General features: G+C 38.6%; 1 protein-coding gene across 1 annotated transcript in view; it reads right to left on the bottom strand.

Moving 5' to 3' along the window:
• Positions 1-21,360, bottom strand: part of rsrc1 (arginine/serine-rich coiled-coil 1) — a 143,203-nt gene that overhangs the window by 37,234 nt on the left and 84,609 nt on the right. The window contains exon 6 of the mRNA XM_082180712.1: positions 15,090-15,141. Coding sequence (XP_082036838.1) covers positions 15,090-15,141 — 52 coding nt within the window. The remainder of the gene's footprint in view (positions 1-15,089; positions 15,142-21,360) is intronic.

The following is a 21,360-nucleotide window of genomic DNA, read 5'->3' as shown; positions in this document are numbered from 1 at the left end:
TGCATGAAGGCAATTAGCTGTGTGGTTTGGTTCCAGGCTTTGTGCTGGGCGCCTCCGTGTGCCAACTCACTGGCCTTTTGTTCAGTTGGTTTGTGCCGCCCACTTCAGCCCGTCTCCACTGAGCTTTCCTCTTCACACCTACACAGGGCGTTACACAATTCTACCCTAAAAAGAGCTCAGCTTTAAAAAACCCATTTCTGACTCCCTTTCGTCTGTTGTGTGCAATTAAGAATGAATTCCCTCTTCGTTTATTTGCTGAAGTGCATGTTTTCTTTTGTCTTGGCTGAGGATGTGTTAAACGGATGAGAGGAGAGGTACGCAGGTGGCTAATTCACAAGGCTTTTTGTTTTCTTATACAACTACTTTAGGTTTTACTAGGAGTATTTAACATGGGACCACATCCCACTAGCTGGAGCCAATGAGTAGCTTCATATGGAGGACTGACACTAAACTGGAATAAAACTGAATTACTATAGTGTCAGATGGTTGAGAGAACTGGTGTGTAAAGAAAACTATACTATTTATAACTCATGGCTTCTTAAAAAAGGGCTGCAGTACAAACAGGTTTCTCAACGAGATCTTCAGACAGCCAACATTGTGTTGTACATACACCAAAAGCTGAAACGCATAAGCTGGAGGTGTGGATGGGTTGGCCCTGTCCTCATCATTTAGCACAGATGTTTGACCTCTACCAGGACCCATGGTGAGAGTAGTGTCTGTGATCCAGGAGGAGGGAATAAGTGGAAAGGAATGAACACCTTTACATCTGAAAATGTATAGAGAAAAAGAAAGACCTTGCATTTTTTCTCCAATGACAAGAATTAGAGGAAAACAGACCTTTATAACGTCTATATATTCTAAATTGCAGCTCCTAGAGGAAGGCAAGGGGTAAGCTTAGGTTTTAAGGGTTCGATTTTATAAATGAAATGGCCCGAAAGGACCTTTGCCACTGTCATATTTTGTGTTCTGTCATCTGTGTATAACAACCAAAGCACAATACAACTATTTGCAAATATAAGATCAATCAGAATTCAGTATGCAAATATTATGGTGTTATCAGTGATGGTTAGGTTTTCAAATGGAATCAAAGTAATTGGGAGATTATATAAAATAATAATAATAATAATAATAATAAAAGATAGATGGCACACCCTGGGCCTAAATTCTACATCGTGGTGAAATCATACAATCTTATTCTTACGTTATGCTTTGCTATAATTTTTTTTTTTTCATCAAATCAAATTGTACAAATTTCTACGAAATCTCTAATTCATAAAATGTTTTATTCATGAGATCGAGTATCGGAAGAAACCCCAACTAGAACGTTTATGAGGAATACCAATGCATTGCTTTCACATCTAATGGGGTCACTTTCTGAAGAACTGCCAAACAAACTCTGCGAAAAGAACATTCAAATAATGGACCTCATCATGCGTAAACATATGCACAACATATGTGATTAACAACATATGTACATTGGATGATGTCCAAGTGGAGAAAACATGTACAGTATTGTTTACATTTATTTAAATAACAGAAAAATAAATCAAATGTCTGTCCATATACTGTGGTCTTATATGTTTGAAAGTATATTTTTCAAACTACATATCACATCTTATTATATTATAAGGGTTAAAAACTTTTTTTAAATATATTTTACAATGTTAGGATTACAATTTGGACCTTTTGTAATTAAGCAACCAGGGAAAACCTGACAGCAAGCTTGTGTTGTCCATACCCCAAGGCCTGTGTACCCCAAAGAGCCCTAAACCTCTGAAGATCCACTAGTCTCTATCGATCCCCTTTAAAACTCCTGAATAATAAATTCCAGCCCACCCCCCCTCCCCAGAAAGGCCCAACTGGGCCTAGGGTAGGGCTTAAACCCCACTAATTACTCAGCATTGAAAGGAAATCATTCATCAACAGCAATATGGGACACTGAACTGCCACCTAAACTGACTCAATGAAATCAATGAATTGGAAAAGCTGGTTCTCTAAGAAATTCGACCATATGGGTTTAAAACCATGATGTATCTACACTGCCACTCAAAAGTTTAGAATAAATAACACATTTGAATGCTTTTGAAGGAAATCATTGCTTCTGCTGTCAAAATACAGTAGTAAAGTTGTAAATGAATAATTATAGAAACTTTATTTTTGCATATTTTCAAATTAAACTGTTTAACGTGTGATGAAAATAATCTAGTTTACGCAGCCACTACTCTCGACTTCTAAAGAAACTTTGTGCCATATTTTTCTTAAGAAATAATTATAATGCGCTGATGTGAAAGGGTTCGGAAAGGGCAATATGGCATTTCGTGTCACTGTACAATTTCAAGTCAAAATTTGAAACCAAAATGGTTGATAGAAATGTATTGCTCTGTTGTTCTTTTGAGAGATGAAGGCTATTCAAGGCACTTCCAACTTCAAAGAAGAAAGCAAACTGGATCTAACCAGGACACAAAGAGAAGTGGGCATTGCAGACGCATAACAACACGAGAGAAGAGTACATCAGGCTCTCTATTTTAAGAAACAGACCCCTCACTGGTGCTCAGCTGGCAGCTTCATTAACTAGTACTCATTCAACACCAGTTTAAAGTCAACAGAAAGAATGAAAAGAAGGCGACGAAGAAGGATACGAAAATTTGGGTAAAATAACATGGCCCATGGCCCTTAAATCCTGCTTAGGGCATATTGTGATTATGTCTGACCCTTATATTGTAATTGTGAAAGTGATGATATACGTATAACATTTTAATATACTAACAGTTATAATTTAGATATTTTTTATTTAGATCCCTGGCTACAAGAGGGTTTGAATGAATGATATAGAGTAGGTGTTTGTTAATAGATATTTGTAGAGTACTGGTGGAATTATAGGTGCAGTTTCACAGATGGTTTGGCAAGTGTGCCAGAGGTCTGGTGGATCGTGTCCAGGGAGGGACCCTGCTGCTTTATAGGGTCTGATACTGGTGTCCCGAGACACCCCGCTCACTCATGCATAATGCACAGGACCCTACGGCCAGCCAGAGGGCTCCACTCGAGACAACCACCTGAGATCTCACGGCCATCACAGGTGTGTGTGTGTGTTTGTGTTACTCTAATGTGTCTTTTTCTGCTTCACATTAGAAACATATGCAATATACATGTTACAGATGCAAAATACAGATTATGAGGAAACCAGAACACATTCAGTTACAAAAGACTCTATTCAAAGTGATACTGCTAAAATTGTGTTGTGATGTTACTTGAGCCTGCAAAAATTATTCTAATCATACAATATTTTAATAATACATAATAAAATGTTACTACAAACAGACCATATTACTCCAGACAACATGTTAGAAAGTGTACAGTAAATTTTACTCTACATGACTATAACGTTTACTGTACATATTGTACACATGAGAATGTGATCTCTTGTAAAGAAAACTAAAGTATATTTTTTGTCGAAATATTTTTCTATATAAAATATTAGGTGAGAAATATAAACCGTAAAAACGTAAATAAATAAATAAAAACGTACAAAAAATTATGAAAGTATGTTAAAATTGAATGAACTATCCATGATTTTCCTGAAGAACAAAATGACCCATTATGCTTTATGTGTGCTTCCATTATGGATATATATTTTGGAGCGATTTCTTTGCAAACTGATTATGTTTTGTACTATGGTTGAATTTATGAGCATTTATTAATTAATAAAGGTTAAGTTAATCAGCTATTCGCACTGACGCTTAACAATTAGACTTAAAAAGATTTCTAATCCTGTGGCCTAGCATCAGAAATTGATGAAATTTAGCAAGTTTCCTATGATATTGAGAACTTCGGACCTTGTGCACACACAAGTGTGTTTTACACACAAGTTTGTGTTAGAGATCAACGGGCCAGGGACCGGAATCGGCCGATTTTCCGCATGACCAGCCGACAGTCTCACGTCTTTCCGATTCCGAGCCGCTCGGTTTTGTTGCCAGCGGCACAGGCAATAATGTCAGATGCGAGTTCTCCCTCTCTTCTCTCTGACGGTGAAGTGACACACACCCGCCTCCTCTCACTCGTTTCATTCGGTCCAGTTCAATAGTGCTTGTATTGCGCATCATTCCCACAGGTTTCGCTCATTTACGCCACTGATCTACATAAGTGGAGCACACAAGCTCAAAGTCTCAAGCAGCTTGTGAGTCGCAAGTACCAAAATGAGTGTCTTACTGCGCTTAAACAGTCAAATACACGAAATTGCCAAAATGCCGTCTTGGCGAATTTTCAGGTAAACACAGTCAGCGTTGAAACTTAATCAGTTTAGTGCAAGTTGTGTTACAGTATATTGACTCCATGATAAACTTTTAAAGTGACAACAGCCTAATATTCCTGCTTATGTCTGTCATGTAAAAAAAAAAAAAGAAAGAAAAAAAGAAAGAAATTCACTCTCTGCCCTTGACTGGATAACTTTTGTAACTAATTGTAAGCATTAATCTCTATATTTTTTTTACAATGAAGACAATCCAGTGTTATTTTACATTTGATTACTTTAATTTCTGTAGTATTTCTTACCTGGATATACTGTATACCCACTCGAATAAAGCAGTGTTTATTTCATATCTGTCTTTATTCTACTGCATTTATTTGTGCTGTTGTTTTAAATTTGTTTATTTGTTCTTATTTTATTAGTCTTTTTTTCTTGTTTTTTATGAAAATAAAATTTTGCATTGAAGAAAACTAAATTTTTGCTTATAGTTCTTTGAAAAATCGGCATCGGCAGGAAACATTTACAGTAAAATCGGAATCGGCCAAGAAAATTGTAATCTGTGCATCTCTAATATTAGTCATAATGCGTCACATCCAACAGATATGTCAGATTGTACCTGCAAAACAATAAAATGCATAAAAATTTTCATTAAACTGCACATTTAGTGAAGATCTGATGAACGGCCTTGGAAGAGTTTGAAAAAGTATGGAAATTTACAGTCGCAAATAACTAATTGTAAGCATTAATCTCTATTACATTTTTACAATGAAGACAATCCAGTGTTATTTTACATTTGATTATTTAAAAGTATGGAAATTTACAGATGCAAATAAATCAGATACAATTTAAATACATAATTTCTTCCTTTTACTTAAACTTACTTGAAACATGGTCAATAACAATCTTACTAACACTGACTACCAGTCAAAGCAGAATGAAACAGCAAAATTAAATGTAAATGTATTAAAATTGATTTGAGTAAACAAAGTATGTCATTAATTTAGTAACTTTAACTCTATGAATTTTCCCATTTATTGCTTTGTGATCAGATGCAGAATTTATTACAGCTTGGCTTTACACGTTCAAGTGACCCAAATCTGTGAGTTTTCCCCTCCGCTGCATTGTGATCAGATACAGAATGATTACGGCTTGGCAGAGGCCTCGTTCCTGCACAAGAATCAGGGTGTCACAGCGGTGGTGGGAAACACAATGGAGTTGAGGACTAAAGATGATCTCCTGCTATCAGAGGATCTTAAAAAATAAGCGATTAGACCCAAAAAAAATCAGGTGCAGCCCTTACTAAAGATGTCTGTGGATAGAAGATAAAGCACAGCAAAGGAGAGCAAGGCAACCAAGAAAATGAGGGGATCCAGGGACGGGTTACAGATTACTTACACAATCATAAATAGTTTCTGCTCCACGTATTCAATAATGGCCTTCTCTCTCTATTCAGTAATCTGTTTTGGGCGGCCAAAGGAAGCTAATACAGTTTTATCAAAGCTGGGTATTGGCAGGCAGGGCCAAGAGTTGATGTTTACAAGGCGAGGGCAAGCAGACGAGGTGAGAGAGAAAAGGAAGGCGCTGAAATCCAGTGGTAATTCCTCGCGGGCTGTAATCCAGGAGGATTACGGGCACATGTGTATAGAGATTATATATTTATAGTTAAGATGTTCATCCGCTGTTTGCAGAGTGAATGGGGGAGGAAAAGCTGGAAGTGTTACAAGAGATGTATCAGGCCTACAGGAATTGGGTTCCTCTCTCACTCATTAACTCCTCGATTACTGTGTGTCTGAGCAAAATGAATGGCAAGATTAAGAATTACAGTTCAGTGTTACAAATAAGATGTTAACTGGTAAACTTCGATTCTCTGGGATTTGCAATTGCATGAGCCAAGCATTTGGTGCATTCTCCGAAAGTTTCTGAGTGACGTTCTCGTTTGAGAGACATCCTTCAATCAGTTACACTGCCATTACACTGTCCAGATCTTCTACACGCTGAGAATCTTTATCTTAAGTTTCCCTCAAACTCACACAAGCTCATTGCAGGCATACAGCACAACACACATGTGATACAGATGGAGCGTAGACGCCGTCGCTGTACAGAGAGAGAGAGAGAATACCTGAAGAAGGCAAATACACAGGGAAGAAAAAAATTCTACTAACATTAATTCTCCCGGCGTGTTTTCTGCAGGAGATGAAAGAGCTCTGGTGTAATTTCTGCTATTTATTTATCTTAAACGAGGGAATCTGGTGGATACTTATCCAAGGCCCTGATTGCTGCTGGGCTAATTAGATAGAAATATGCAACTACAGAAAAAAAAAAAAAATTGAGAATTAATTAAATGTTTATTTCTCTTCAACCCCACCCTTTAAGTACGGGAGGCTAGGTCTTAAAAGAAGCTTGACAGATGAGAGAGAGAAAATAAGAAATATGGATGGAAAAAAAGCAAGAAGCCGCAGTCAAAAAGACAAAAAAAAAAACATAACTACGCCATCTGTTCTTAAGACACAAAACTCGATATGAATAGAGACAGGCATCCATGATTCAAATGACTCCAGCGACCGCTTATGACCATAACCCTGGGTTTGTGGCGGGACCGGTCAAATTTAGTGCCCGAATTAAGTTTTCTCTCTCTCTCTCTCTCTCTCTCTCTCATCTCGTTCCCTCACACTCGTGCTCTCTCTCTCTCTCTCTCTCTCGTTCCCTCACACTCGTGCTCTCTCTCTCTCTCTCTCTCTCTCTCGTTCCCTCACACTCGTGCTCTCTCTCTCTCTCTCTCTCTCTCTCTCTCCCTCACACTCGTGCTCTCTCTCTCTCTCTCTCGTTCCCTCACACTCGTGCTCTCTCTCTCTCTCGTTCCCTCACACTCGTGCTCTCTCTCTCTCTCTCTCTCTCTGGATGTCTCTCTCTCGTTCCCTCACACTCGTGCTCTCTCTCTCTCTCGCTCTCTCTGGATGGACGGCTCACATCATTATGAAAATGTTGTTTGGGGCAGCCAAGTTGAAGGGGTGGGGCGGCTTCCTCATTAATCAGCATGTCTAATAAATCCTCGTGCCTCTTTTCTGACAGAGCATTAGTCACCGAAAAGCACTCGCTAAGAGACAGAGAAGAATGGGCCGCCTGTGGGACAGGGTCAATCAGAAACTCATCAAATGCGTCATTTCGTCTCTCCATTTAGACAAACAGCACTTGTTTATGGGAAAGATATCAGGTGTTCTGGAATAAGGAGCAGCGCTGAAACGGCACATCCATTAATCAGGCCTTGATTATACACGACGAGGAAGGTTGTTTATCCTAATTTCATTCATTGCGATCAACAAAGAAAATACAAGAGTATACAGCCATTAGTGGCAGCCACGGATGGCACAATCATTTTCTCGCATTAAATAAAGCGATGATGAATGAGCCAATAAAAACTAAAACAAAGAGGTTTTTATTACTTCAATTTAAACTCTCCCCTTCAATCTTGCTGTAAATAATGGTGTGGGTGTGAAAGTGTCTTTAAAAGCGTTTACCAAGCGCTGATAGAGAGAGAATGAGATAATGCATACAAGACCGCGGCGAAGTCGAAGCTGTTTCTCACTCCTGCGATCAAACTTGCCGTGCCGATGTTTTAAACTGGAATCAGTGGGTGAGCTAGTTAGGCCTGTCAGAGATATTGTCAACAACAATCTTAAAGGACAGGACTATGACTTTTTGATCATTCACGACTGGCCATCAAAAATGCCTTAATGTCTCGCCCAGCATCAGACCGTCCGGCCTCTGTAGTCGCAGCGTTCTGAACCGCTTAATGAAAAACATATTTCCTTAATGGATGGAGATGTGCCCCTGTGTTAAAATGGCCAGAGTTAGCAAAACATGAACATATTCAAACCTAACTGATGATAACGAGAGAGAGAAGAGAGAGAGAGAGAGAAGAGAGAGAGAGAGATGAGAGAGAGAGAGAGAGAGAGAGAGAGAAATAAACGAATCCATTTGGATTTGAACACACAAGGTTTGGTTTGGAGAGCTCACCAGACGCTGTTTGAACTGTTTGAAATCTTCCACACACAGCATCAGCTGAACACTTCACTTCGCTCCAGCACACACCTGACTCATTATTCTCAGCTTTCACTACAAACACTTGCATAGTATGGAGGAGTTCAGGTGGCATCTCTAAACAATGTAAGGTCATATTTACATATATGCAGTAAAAGAAGGTGCTCACATTAGAAAAGTCTAAATGCAAACATGATAACTACTTAAAAACCAGTGCAGGCTCGTAGAAAACACTGAACTGTCATTTCATAAACCCAATTATTTAAACCTTGTATATAAATCAGGATAAATTACAGTACTATAACTTCACTCTTGTGGTTTATTTTCCGAGGCCTGTGTCTGGAAATCATTAGGAAAGCTAAGTGACTTTGACATGCGGTACAAGCTGTATTCCTGTATTTTGTGTGAATGAAGACTCTGGGATTATGACTGTGAACGGTGAGGTAATATCACGTAAACCCCCTGTTTCACTGACCTGTCCCGTTTCTTTGACTTTCTGTTCCTTCTACATGAACTGCTCCACTAATGTCACTAACATCCGCGTGTCAGCACTGAACCTCTGAAACGAGAGTCGTCACTGTCACTCGTTTAACAAAAGAGCTGCTTTTCCACTCTCGATTCCCCAAAAGCACTTGAGAGGAAACGAAAAGAGGTGACAGGCCTCTCTGAAAGCAGGAGCACATGATTCTCATGTAGGAATAATGCATGTTGTTTCTGCACTTCCACCCCACATGTTCTCCTGAGATTGAGTGGGTGGCCACTGAGAAAGACAATGTGAAATAAAGCAGATAATGAGACAAACAGCATTTCACTGGAATGAAGCTGTGCAATAATGAAATATCTGAACATGTCTTTCATCACTCTCTCCTCTCTCTGCTCACACAAAGACAGACTCTGACCCGGGCTTTCCATGTTAGCCTATTAGTTCCACTTCAGGTATGTGTGTGTGTGTGTGTGTGTGTGTGTGTGTGTGTGTGAAATGTGACACCCTCTATGTATGTGGTCTGCTGGCCTCACATCTGTTGCAGGAGTCTGGGCAGTTAATGCTGCTTTTACGGAGAGAATCAGTCAGCTTGTGTTTAGTATAAGCTCGCGTTCTGTTCTCTCTCTCCGGGAGCTGCAGAATAACACTCAGAAACTCAGCAGAGGAGCGACAGAACAAGCGGGACAGTCTCTAATTAGCTGTGACTGAAGGGCTTTATTTAAAGCACACAAATGGAGGACGCCGCTTCAGTTTTCATGCACTTTGACCTTTCAGCGCTTTAATGTCGGAAGATGTGGAGAATGTGGCAGATGTGTCGGAAACAGCTCAGATTTGTTTACCGATTAATAATTAAGATTTTTTAATTTTTTGGCGGGGGGTGTTTTGGAAAGAAGCCTCTTATGCTCAACGAAGGCTGCATTCATTTGATCAAAAATACAGTAAAACAGTAATAGTATGAAATATTATTAATTTAAAAGAGCTGTTTATTATTTTAATTTATTTTAAAATGTCATTTATTCCTGTGATGGCAAATCTTAATTTTTCTTTGGTCTTCAGTGTCACATGATGCTTTAGAAATCATTCTAATATGCTGATTTGCTGCTCAATTATTATTGGTGCTGAATTATTAATAATGGTTCTTCTTATTCTTATTAGTGCTGCAAGCAGTTTGTGCCGCTTATAATTGTACTCATTTTTGAAAGGATTGCTTGATAAATAGAAAGTTCAAGAGAAGAAATCTATTGTAACATTATACATGTCTTCCCTGTCACTTTTGATCAGTTGAATCTGTGCATAATAAGAAATATTTCTTTTGACTGGTAGTGTATATGTCAATTACTTAAAGCTGACTCTCTCCATTATCCTTCACAACGAAGCGGGCCGTTATTAAGCCTAGAATGTTTGTCCACACATCAGCGAGTGTGTTTGTTAGGAAGCGGGCCTTAAACGCATGGCCTCGCGTGAGACTCAGGGCCCCCGAGGGCGAGGGACCCGAGCACGACTCAGAGGAGGGACCTCATTACAGGTCTGCCGGGGCCCCTCCACTATTGAGTGTGAGCAGCTTACGCCGGGATGATCTGTTTCACACACACTCGCCGAGTCCATCAACACACACACTCCCACACATGGACAGGAGGAGGGGGCAGCTTAGAGCGCTGGGGCAGGATTTAGAGATCTCAGGAGACCTCGCTGAAAAAGGAAAGCGAGGGAATAGAGAGAAAAAGCTGGAGAGAAGCGATTGGCGGGGGTACAGAGGAACAGAGGGCTTAAAGCATGGCAGGGCTCTCAGTTAGACGACATTACCATTCCAAAACCACCAACATCTGCTCGATCACAGACTCAGAGAGAGAGCGTGAGAGAGAGAGAGAGAGAGATGGGGGTGCAGGTCACCGGTCCTCGCTTGTTTATCACCACTAAACAATATAAGATGATATGCTTCATTTTACAACATTACATTTGACGAAGAATGAAACACAGAGGGGCATGAAGTCACAACTGCTGTGACATCACATTTACAAGCCAACAGCTTCTGAGTTATCAATTACACACACACACGCATTGACCTGACCTCACACATGCACACGCTCAAACAAACATTCCCGGATACAACGTTACACACACACAGAGAGAGAGAAATACACAAAGAACTATTATGAAATACTGTCAGCATTGAACAAAAAAATTCAGCAAATTCTGGTTAATATATGAGAGAGGACCAGTCCAAGTCCTCTGAGCCAGCGGTTCTCAAGCGGGGGACGGGGCCCACCAGGGGGCCTCAGCAAACTTCCAAGAGGACCACAGGGTGATTATTTTCATTTATATATTATTATTAATAGAATTCAAATTCATGTTATTATATGCATTATTTCACTAAATGCTTTAAAAAAATTATAATATTAAGTAAGTAGAAATTATATTTGTTTTCCCCCCTCAACACCTATTGATTACTCTCAAGTTCTTGTAACTTTTGGAAAAGTTACAAAAAAAAAGAAAAAGAATTGTGGTTAATATTAATTTTACCAAGATCTGCACTTCCAGTCTCTGATAATAATATATTGTAGTTCTGTGCAACTTAATATTCAAAGGTCCCCAGTATAAATATAATGTTAACATATATTAACTATACCTGTGTATATATCCACGTAATGTAGAAGAGGTAGAGGATTTTCTGTTTGCTAAGTTTGCTAGGGGTGTAAAAAAAAAAAAAAAAAAAAAGACTAAGTACTTGCCATAAGGGATTATACACCGAGATACTACCAATCTTTTTTTCTTTCTTTTTTTTCTTTATTAAAAGATTGCAAGTATCTTGGCATGTAATCCCTTTTGGATATATAACAACTTAATTACAATTACAAGTTTTATATGTATGTAATGACAGCATTAAGAATCAAGCGTAAGGTAAAGTTCGGCTATTATTGTGTCTTGCTGACTGTACATAAACATTTGTTATGTGAAAATGCTTATTCAGGGCAGTATTACATACAATAAAAAAAAAAAAAAAAACATGAATTTTTTATGACATCTCTTATTTTGTTAAAATGATTAACATTTTGTAGATTCCACAAGGTGTATGCAAACTTATGACCACAACTGTATAACATTACATGGTTATTTGATATAAATATTATTTTTAAAAAGTTTGTCCTAAGATCTTGGGAGCATGACGTATAAGTACAGATGTCAGATTATGTCTGCTGTCTGCATGGGCATAGCTGGCAGAACTCAAATGTCTTCTGAACAATGTTACATTTGAATATTTGTATATGAATTTCGTCACTCAACCTGAATTTATTATGCTGCAAAAAACAAGCATTAGTGTAAATGTGTATTTCAGAGACATGCTGTTGTGTCAGTTTATGAGTTTAATGTTGTAATAATGTTGCAAAACACAACAGGGGTCATATTTGGGCTGACCAGAGACCAATCAATAACAATAACTCATATCCGTTCAGTGCGGATCCCAAGAAATGAACACATGCTGGAGAGAACTAGCATCTGTCAGCATATTTCCCATCACTCGCTTCACTTGCTCTCTGCTCTTTTATTTGTATTTATGAGTGCTGGTGTCAGGACGACTGCTTCTGTCACCTGTGTTCTCTGGTTTAACTTCAAATATCCTTGTATTCAGTTGCTGTTATGTGTTTTCAGTTGCCTATCCCTACTAGCAGCAGTGTGTGTGTGTGTGTGTGTGTGTGTGTGTTTGCCAGGACTGATGGGTGGGTGAGTGCTAGATGATGTATGGCATACCGTCCCTTTATATGTCTCCTGTACGACTGACAATGGGGTCACTGCATGTCCACACACACACTCAAGCACACACACACACACACACACACACACACACACACACACACACACACACACACACACACACACACACACACACACACACACACTCTCAGCCGCTGTGATCGGAGCCTGTGCTTCATCTGACTGTGGCTCCATACAGGTACAACATACACACACATACACACACACACACACACACACACACACACACACACACACACACACACACACACACACACACACACAGGGATCACACTTTAAAAAGTAATAAGCATACGGTCACATCTGCTGCATAATCAAAGCCCACAAAAGAAAGCATACAGGGATGAAAGGATGAAACAGGACGTGTTGAGAGTGAGTTCTGGACTGAAAGACACACATGTGCTGCTGTTGAAATAGCTTAGGACTCCTTTTATCTTAAAAAGTACGTCAATTTAGCTTAGTCATGAGTATTCTCCACCCGCTCTGTCTCGAATGACCTCTTCACACACAGAAAACTGCGACAGCAACAGGTCTATCACCCTTGACAAGATCTGGGGCCAATCGTGCGACTCAGCCTGAATGTGGGGTAAATGAGCACAGGAACAGTTTACACACTTCCACATATTTGAGCGTTGCACCATTAAATATAGTTGAAATGTAACCCTATGTATAAACTAAATATTTACTGAAGCCTCCAGCCAGGAAAAATGATAGATATAAAATGGCAGACCAACTGGAGTATATCAATGAGCGCACGTTTCACACAGTTCAGTCCTTTACACCCGTTTTAAACCTCGATGTCTTTAAAGGCCCTCACACTGGAGGTGAAGATATTTCTGCTACTTCTGTCAAAAGTCTTTTTTTTTTCAAACTTTATTTATTTACACAAACTAGGAGTGGCAATATAATTAAAATAATTATGTTATGGTCTATAAGAACTAAAAGTTCTTCAGGATTCCCACTCTTTATAAGCAATGAATTTGATGACTTTTCCAGTCATTTTCCAGTCATGACGTGACTGTTCTGTTTCCGGGTCCAAGCCTCCACTTATTTCAAGAGAGAATACTATGAGAGAAATCGTTTATGAGCACTATAAAATCATAGCACACATAGCTTTAATAAAGTCACAGTGTCCACTACAGTCTCTGGGCTCATGGCGTCCCGGACACCGGTGTTTTACACATTCAGAAAAGATGAATCACTGTATGGCCAACTGAGATCTCGGTATGGAGATCTCACATCAGCATTACATCAGTGTACATTAGCACTGTTAGTTGTTTGCTTTTGGCATCTTACAGAACATTTGGACCCGTAAATGTTGACGAGTGACATCAGACTTTACAGATTATGATCTAACAAAAAAATAAATAATAATGCTTTTCAAGCTCACATTTGTTTAAACTGTCATCCAAGCAATGGCTGAATGTGAATGGCTCTTTTATTTGGAAGGTGGGACTTCTTTTACCAGAGACGACATATTGAGACTTTCAATTCCTCTCATTCACTGCAAAACAAGTGTCCCGTCTCTGCTATATACTGTCTCTGGTCTCATAGACCCAAATGGTAAAAAGTTGAGAACTTTGGCACACATGAAAAGGTCAATGTCGATGTAAACCATGGTTAAATTTAGGATTTCACTTATAACTTTTGAACCGTATGATCAACAAATGTAATTCTCTGAATTCCTCATGTTGAGTCAAAAGCAATGGTTTTCATTTCTGCTGACTAGAATTTACAGCATTTTGAATTTCATGAAAAACATTCTTAGAATAATATAATATAATATAATACAACATAATATAATATAATATAATAAAACATAATATAATATTATGTAATGTAATGCAATATAATGTAATGCAATATAATGCAATGTAATGTAATGTAATATAATATAATACAACATAATATAATATAATATAATACAACATAATATAATATAATATAATATAATATAATATAATACAACATAATATAATATTATGTAATGTAATGCAATATAATGCAATGCAATACAATGTAATGCAATGTAATGTAATGTAATGTAATGTAATGTAATGTAATATAATGTAATGTAATACAATACATTTATTTACTATCCAGTTAACCTGAAAACTTAAACGTTTTTTTTTTTAAGGCAAAAAACTGATGGATTACGTATGCATGTATTTAGTTGACAATTGTATTATAAGGTGCATATTTTGCATAATGTTTACTGCACAGTAAGTACAGTACACTGGCTACTGTTTTCCTAAATGTACTGCAGTATGTGGAGCAGAACACTCATTTTTCAAATTCTAGTAAGGCTAAACTGAACTGTCATCATGGTTACGAGTTTAATTCAGAGACTATCGTCTAGTTCTCACGGCAGTTCAATTAAATAATTAGTCAAGAAAAAGATGTTTCCACTTGCCATTTTCAGTTCATTTACACTAGAAATGGAAGTTCAGACACATTGAATTGAGCTGTATGCTGCACATCTGAACAAATGTAGTATGTGATTCAGGTAATAACTGGCCACATGAGCAGAGCACAGAGTAAATGGACAGGTACCTGCAGCTTGAAGCACCAGCTGGAGTCGAGCTTTGGCCTGTTCTGCAGGCGTCTGGAAAAAAAAACAGAGGATGTCATTATGAAATTGAGGAAATAAGATAATAAAACACAACTCCAACCTTGATAGTCAAACAGTACACAGAACCAACATGAGCAGTTAAAGCAAGGCAGCTTCAGTGGCAGGGCTAAAAAAAGAATCATTTCCTCAAGATCACATCTTCAGTCATGTACAAATGACAATAAATCCCAGCAGATCGTGTGTGTGTGTGTGTGTGTGTGTGTGTGTAAACATGCGCACGAGGGCTAAACAGGTTGAGATTTCGCAGTGGCTCTGGAAGAGGCTCGGATATAATTCCAATACCTCCACTATTAGATTCCACCCTCTTAATTGTCAAGAAAGAAGAATGATGAGGGAAGGAAGTTATAAAGGGCTATAGATTGCTCTCGAACGCGGGAAAGCCTGGTGTGTGTTGGTGTTATGAAGGTGTGTAGGATTACAGAGAAATTAAATGCTAATAGGATGAAATTTAAATGTGGATCCTGCAAGGCTCACCGTAGCTCATCGGAGAATGTGGGTGTCGCTGACAGCACTAACGCACATTATTCAGCATAAATTTGATTTATCAAACTGTAAAGGTGTCACTTTCTAAAAATGTCATTTGGGGTGATGACAGGGAAATATAATGACCCGCTTTAATGTAAAACTGTCACTCCACTGTGTCTTAGATGACAAACACATCAAGCTCTGCTTGGAAATCTGCTTGTTTTTGACACCTCGCTTTCGATAACTTTTAAAAAAACACGGGCTCCTCTTCTCTGTGGTATTTTGAGCATGCTCCTCTTACTCGTTTTTTCCCTCCCTCCTTTATATTGTTATCAGAAGCATATCAGACTGTTTCAGGGCATCAATCAAGCAGACAGAAATAAAGGAAGGATTATTGAATGTTCAGATAAACCCCCTCTCCTCCCATTCAAACCCATCTTCTATTCTCTCAGCCATTACAATAACATCCAGTCATGCCGCAATAACCAGGCGGAAGAACAGACGGATCACACCACTTAAATAGAGGGATAATAGCTGGCAGCGCAATCATCTTAGTTACAGTTTATTATGAAATTTATACCATTGCATTTGCATTTGTTTAAAGTGACCCTGAGGCAAGTGTCCGGTGATATTACACCACCAAGTGTTTAGACAAGGGAGAAAAAGAAAAAAGGAAAACGCATAAAGGAGGGCTGGGGGGACCAGCATCAATATGAAGAAAAATATAATTAGTTTCAAAGGATGACAAATGAGTGGCGGATTAATAATTAGATAAGTTTGTCAAATTATGAGACAGGCCTCATTCTGGCAAACACTGAGCAATAAGAGAGAGCTGATAAAATTTGACACAGATATAATACAAATAAGCTACAAAACACTGTTTGACGCCCACATCTGGAATACTATACAAACCAATTATAACCCACAGTGCGGCATGCTAACTAACAGAACTGACCGGTTAATGATCATGATAAGAACAACCTGCAGGAAAGAGAAATTATAGAGGTAGAAATAGTCGAGAAAAGCTTTAAGCATGTAGAAAAGCAGCCCTCAGAATATCACTGATGTTTAGAGAATCTCTCGCTAACTAGAATCAACGTTTTATTAGAGGCTCTGCCCTCACTTTCTTAACAGTCCAGCCAAAATAGAAGAGATAGTTCTCCAAAAATGAAATTTAAAATCAATATTTCTTTCTTCTACAATGTTGGGACCCCACTGACTTTCACTGTATGAAAAAAGGTCGTACAGGAGGTGAGGAGGAAAGTTTAGAACAAAAGGATGTGTACTATCCCTTTATTAGTGTGACATGACCTTTCAGAAATCACTCTAATATGCTGATTTGCTGCTCAAGAAACATTTCTGATTATCATCCATGTTGAAACTGTTGGGATATGTAAGATAATATTTGGAATTTGAACATAATAAATCATTTTTATTCAGCAAGGAGGCATTAAACTGATCAAAAGTGACAGTAAAGACATTTATAATGTCACAAAAATGATCTATTTCAAATAAATACGGTTCTTTTGAACTTTCTATTCATTAAAAGAATCCTGAAAAATATATCACATTTTACACAAAAATATTAAGCAGCAAAAACATTTTCCTGCTGTACATTGATAACAACTTTTATTAATAATTGAGCACCAATAATAACTGAGCACCAAATTAGCATATTAGAATGATTTGTGAAGGATCATGTGACACTGAAGACTGGAGTGACCTTAATTATTCCAAACTAGGATCGGTAGTGCATACAGTTTAAATGAAAATAAATCAACAATATTGATAAAGTGATATAAATAAATAAATAAATAAATAAATAAATGAATGAATGAACAAATGTGATATAGGCTGATATCCCGGTCACCAACACATTATGCAGCCATACTCATACGCAAATGTATCTGAGCTCCAAGCTCGAGAAATGATGAGTCCAGGTTTCATGGGCTTTAGAGTCCCACTGATCCCACGGACCTGGAGCCGTCTCTATCTCCCCCCCCCCCCCCCCCCCCCCCCCCACACACACACACACACACACACACACACACACACACACACACACTGAGCCAAACCAATTATCTCAATTACTGCACCCACAGCTCCACGTTCACGCTGCTCAGCGGCCTCTGTCTACACCTAGATTTCTGCTGTCCATCCACACCGGGATAGCAGGGGGAACGCTCACACTTCAGTAGTTGTTTAGACAAAACATTAGCAGTATAACAATTTTGTTTACTCCCTTTTGTTTTCCGAAGGACGGGGGTTGGAGAATCTTAATTTGCTGCACTGGGACTCTGTTCTCCATGAATCTCGAGTACTGATATTTGCATTTGTTCCTTGTTTTCATTTCCATATAATTTCGAACAGTCAACGTTTAGACATCACAAGAAGCAATCGGTCTCCAATACTACTACGAATCCCGAACACTTCTGTGTCCTTGAGTAAAACATATCAACAAACTGAGTAACAACATATATACTGGATCATCACTGTAACGGTTTACTCTCCCCAAACACCCTGTACAGTAGAAACAACCCTTTTACATCCTTATGAACAATCAAGGAGGCATGCTGGAAAACAAGCCATGAGAGTTACCTTTTAAATAAAAAGAAGCACACCACTATGCGAGCCCACACACACACACACCCACACCCACACACACACACAGAAAAGTTAATCAAATGTGACAGTTAAAGGTCTGCCATTGTCTCAAATTAAAGCTGTTTTTTTTTTTTTTTTTTTTTACACTTTCTATTCTTCAAAGAATCTTAAAAAAAAGTATGACAGGTTCCACAAAAATATGAAGCAGCAAAACTGTTTTCAAAATTGATAATAATCAGACATTTCTTAGAATGATTTCTGAAGGATCATGTGACACTGAAGACTGGAGTAATGATGCTGAAAACTCAGCTTTGATCACAGGAATAAATTACACTTTACAATATATTCACATAGAAAACAGTTATTTAAAAGTGTAATAATATTTCACAATATTACTGTTTTACAGTATTTTTGATGCCTTGGTGAGCAGAAGAGACTTCTTTAAAAAAAAACAAAAAAAAACTCTTACGACCCCAAACTTCTGAACGGCAATATATATCTAGTTTATTCCATTACTCATTACTGTACTCATCTCATCTCATCTGACTTCTTCATCCTCATTGATAGTCATTTTTCATTTGTTATTTCCAACCTCTGCCCCATTCCTTAACCCAAAAATAAATAAATAAATAAAGACTGCAGCATTACGTTACAGGATCCCCCTAGAAAATGCAATATTCCGTTTTTAATATCCAGGTCTATAAGATCAGGGTAGAGATGGGCTCCAGTGCAATATGTTTATTTATATATTTATAACAAATACTGCATATCAGGAGTTCTGGGCCGGGCGTCTATAAAATATAATGTTGTGTATGGATATCTTTTTTAAATATAATTTCAATATGAAATCGGAGGCCTTTTTTACAATATGCCATACTTCAGGACGGCGCTAACAGCATTTAGGAAAGCAGAGGCTGTTCATCTTTGTGTCTACAGTAGGCACTGCGCTGCATAATAATAAGCTTTCCTGCCCCAAAATGTTATTTAGCCGGCTGACGCTCATTTCTCAAACTTCACCACTTTTACAATTTTCCCAAACTTTTATTTCCTTGATTATTGCCAACAAGATTTCATTACGTATTTAGAATGTAAACAAGCGTGAGTGATGACAGAGGTTTAACCGCCGCGGTCCTCGCCTTCAAACACACAATTCACAGACCCCCCCAAACACACACACACACACACGCACACGCGAGCTGGGCCAAAATGAAAGGCAATTGTATTAATAGACTTTTTTTGACATGCACGTGTGTGTGTGTGTGTGTGTGTGTGTGTGTGTGTGTGTGTGTGTGTGTGTGTGTGTGTGTGTGTGTGTGTGTGTGTGTTACAGCCAGAGAAGGCTGGGCGTTGGGCTCACACTCAACTCACATAAATCATGTAGAAGAAAAATGAACAAATGTGGCGGCTAACTCATCTCCTCACCATCCGGAGAAAATGAAATTCACTGGAATACCTATCAAAACTGCAATCATCAGGAGATAAAATCGCCTTTGCTCTATCTGCACTTTCCGATTTAATTTCCTTTATGCCCTTGACATTCAGAGATACCATTTAGATAATATGTATACAGTAAGGGACCAGTTCGCCCACCGTGATATATATATATATATATATATACCTCACACTAAATTCAACAGCATCATTTGGAAATGGATATGCAATATTTCTTTGTTGTTGTTGTTTTTGTTACTCTACTCCTGTTGCGAGATCTATGCAAAGAGCACAGGATCTTAAGAGAGAACGAGATAAAGCAGCGGGATATGAAAGCTGCGCTCGTCCCCTCTATCAGTATGACATGCAATTATGTTTGGGCAGGCGTCGGGTTAAAGGTCAGCCTGATGACTCCATCATTTAGCAAAGCAGCTTATTTCACAAATGGAGGAAGACGGAGGCCCGTGGCAGACTCCCAGACACCTCCAATCTGATGAAATCATTAGTGTAATAAGCATGTAAATCTGCTAGCAAATTATCCTCGCGCAGCTCCTCGGCTTTCATTTAGCTGACACTTGCTGAGGTGTTGTCAGATCACCTCTTTATCCCACAATCAAATTACTGGCAAACACGGGAGCGAGGGAGTGAGACGGATCATGGGTGCTGGACGCTGCAGACTCTCTGACACACTATTGATTTCTCAAGCCCTGATCTTCCCTCGTTCTGTGAGAGAGAGACAGGTGCTTTTGATGATGTTATGGGATAAATCTATTATTAAGCACCAGAAGATCTGGCAGAGCCAAAACAGAGCTGTTTCTCGCAATCGCTTGTCCTAATGCGAACCATAAATAATTCATTAAATATAAACAAGGCCTCAAAGGCGAAAACCCATGGGGGAAATCATTTTAAAATATAATTTCTTCGTTTTTTAAAGCGGATGGACATGAGATTAAGGAAGTTAAGACTGGTTAGAAATGAGCCAATACGGCACACACTACCAACCATCACAGTAAACGGAGGGAGGCACGGTGGATACGTCAATGAATGCAGAAAAGTCATGAAGAGTCACTTCTTTACTGTGATTATTTAGCCGTCTAGCTAGATTCAGGCCTCTCTGCGACAGAAAAAATGCTAGAAGAGAGATAGAGGAACAATTGAGCAATAAAAACCAGAAAAACAAATAAACAGCCTTAATTTTCCCACACAAAGCTAATAAGCACAACCATTAAAAGTCCCACAAAGAAACCAGGTTAAATGAAATCTGCCATCTGAACACAACAGTGTTCTTGAATGTGTTGTATGAATATAGATAAGTTTCAGTAACTGGTATTTTTGGAGCTAATGGTAAGCAACACAAGATTAGAAGCAGCTACGGAAAGTTTTACCAAGTTGCCTCCATCTAGACTTTGTAAAGTTTGCCATCTTTTAACATTGGTAGATCTGAAGCTTGTAAATGTGGGGCTGTTTATGGCTCATGTTTACTGGGTAAATGCGTATGGCTTTAGGGGAGGTGTATACTTCGGCACAAATCTTAATAAAATATTGCGGCACCTGGTGTCTGACGAGCAGGATGCAATCCACAAGCTTTTATAGAGGCAACAATAAATTCTCAGGGACAATATTCACATATTCAAATTTTTCAGGAAACCTACAACTGAACACTGGTAGACTCACGCATATGCATGCTTTACA

This window comes from Leuciscus leuciscus, assembly GCF_965113295.1.
Source record: "Leuciscus leuciscus genome assembly, chromosome: 9".
Classification (NCBI taxonomy): domain Eukaryota; kingdom Metazoa; phylum Chordata; class Actinopteri; order Cypriniformes; family Leuciscidae; genus Leuciscus; species Leuciscus leuciscus.
The sequence above is the reverse complement of the archived record's forward strand: the minus strand, read 5'-3'. Positions and strand labels throughout refer to the sequence as shown.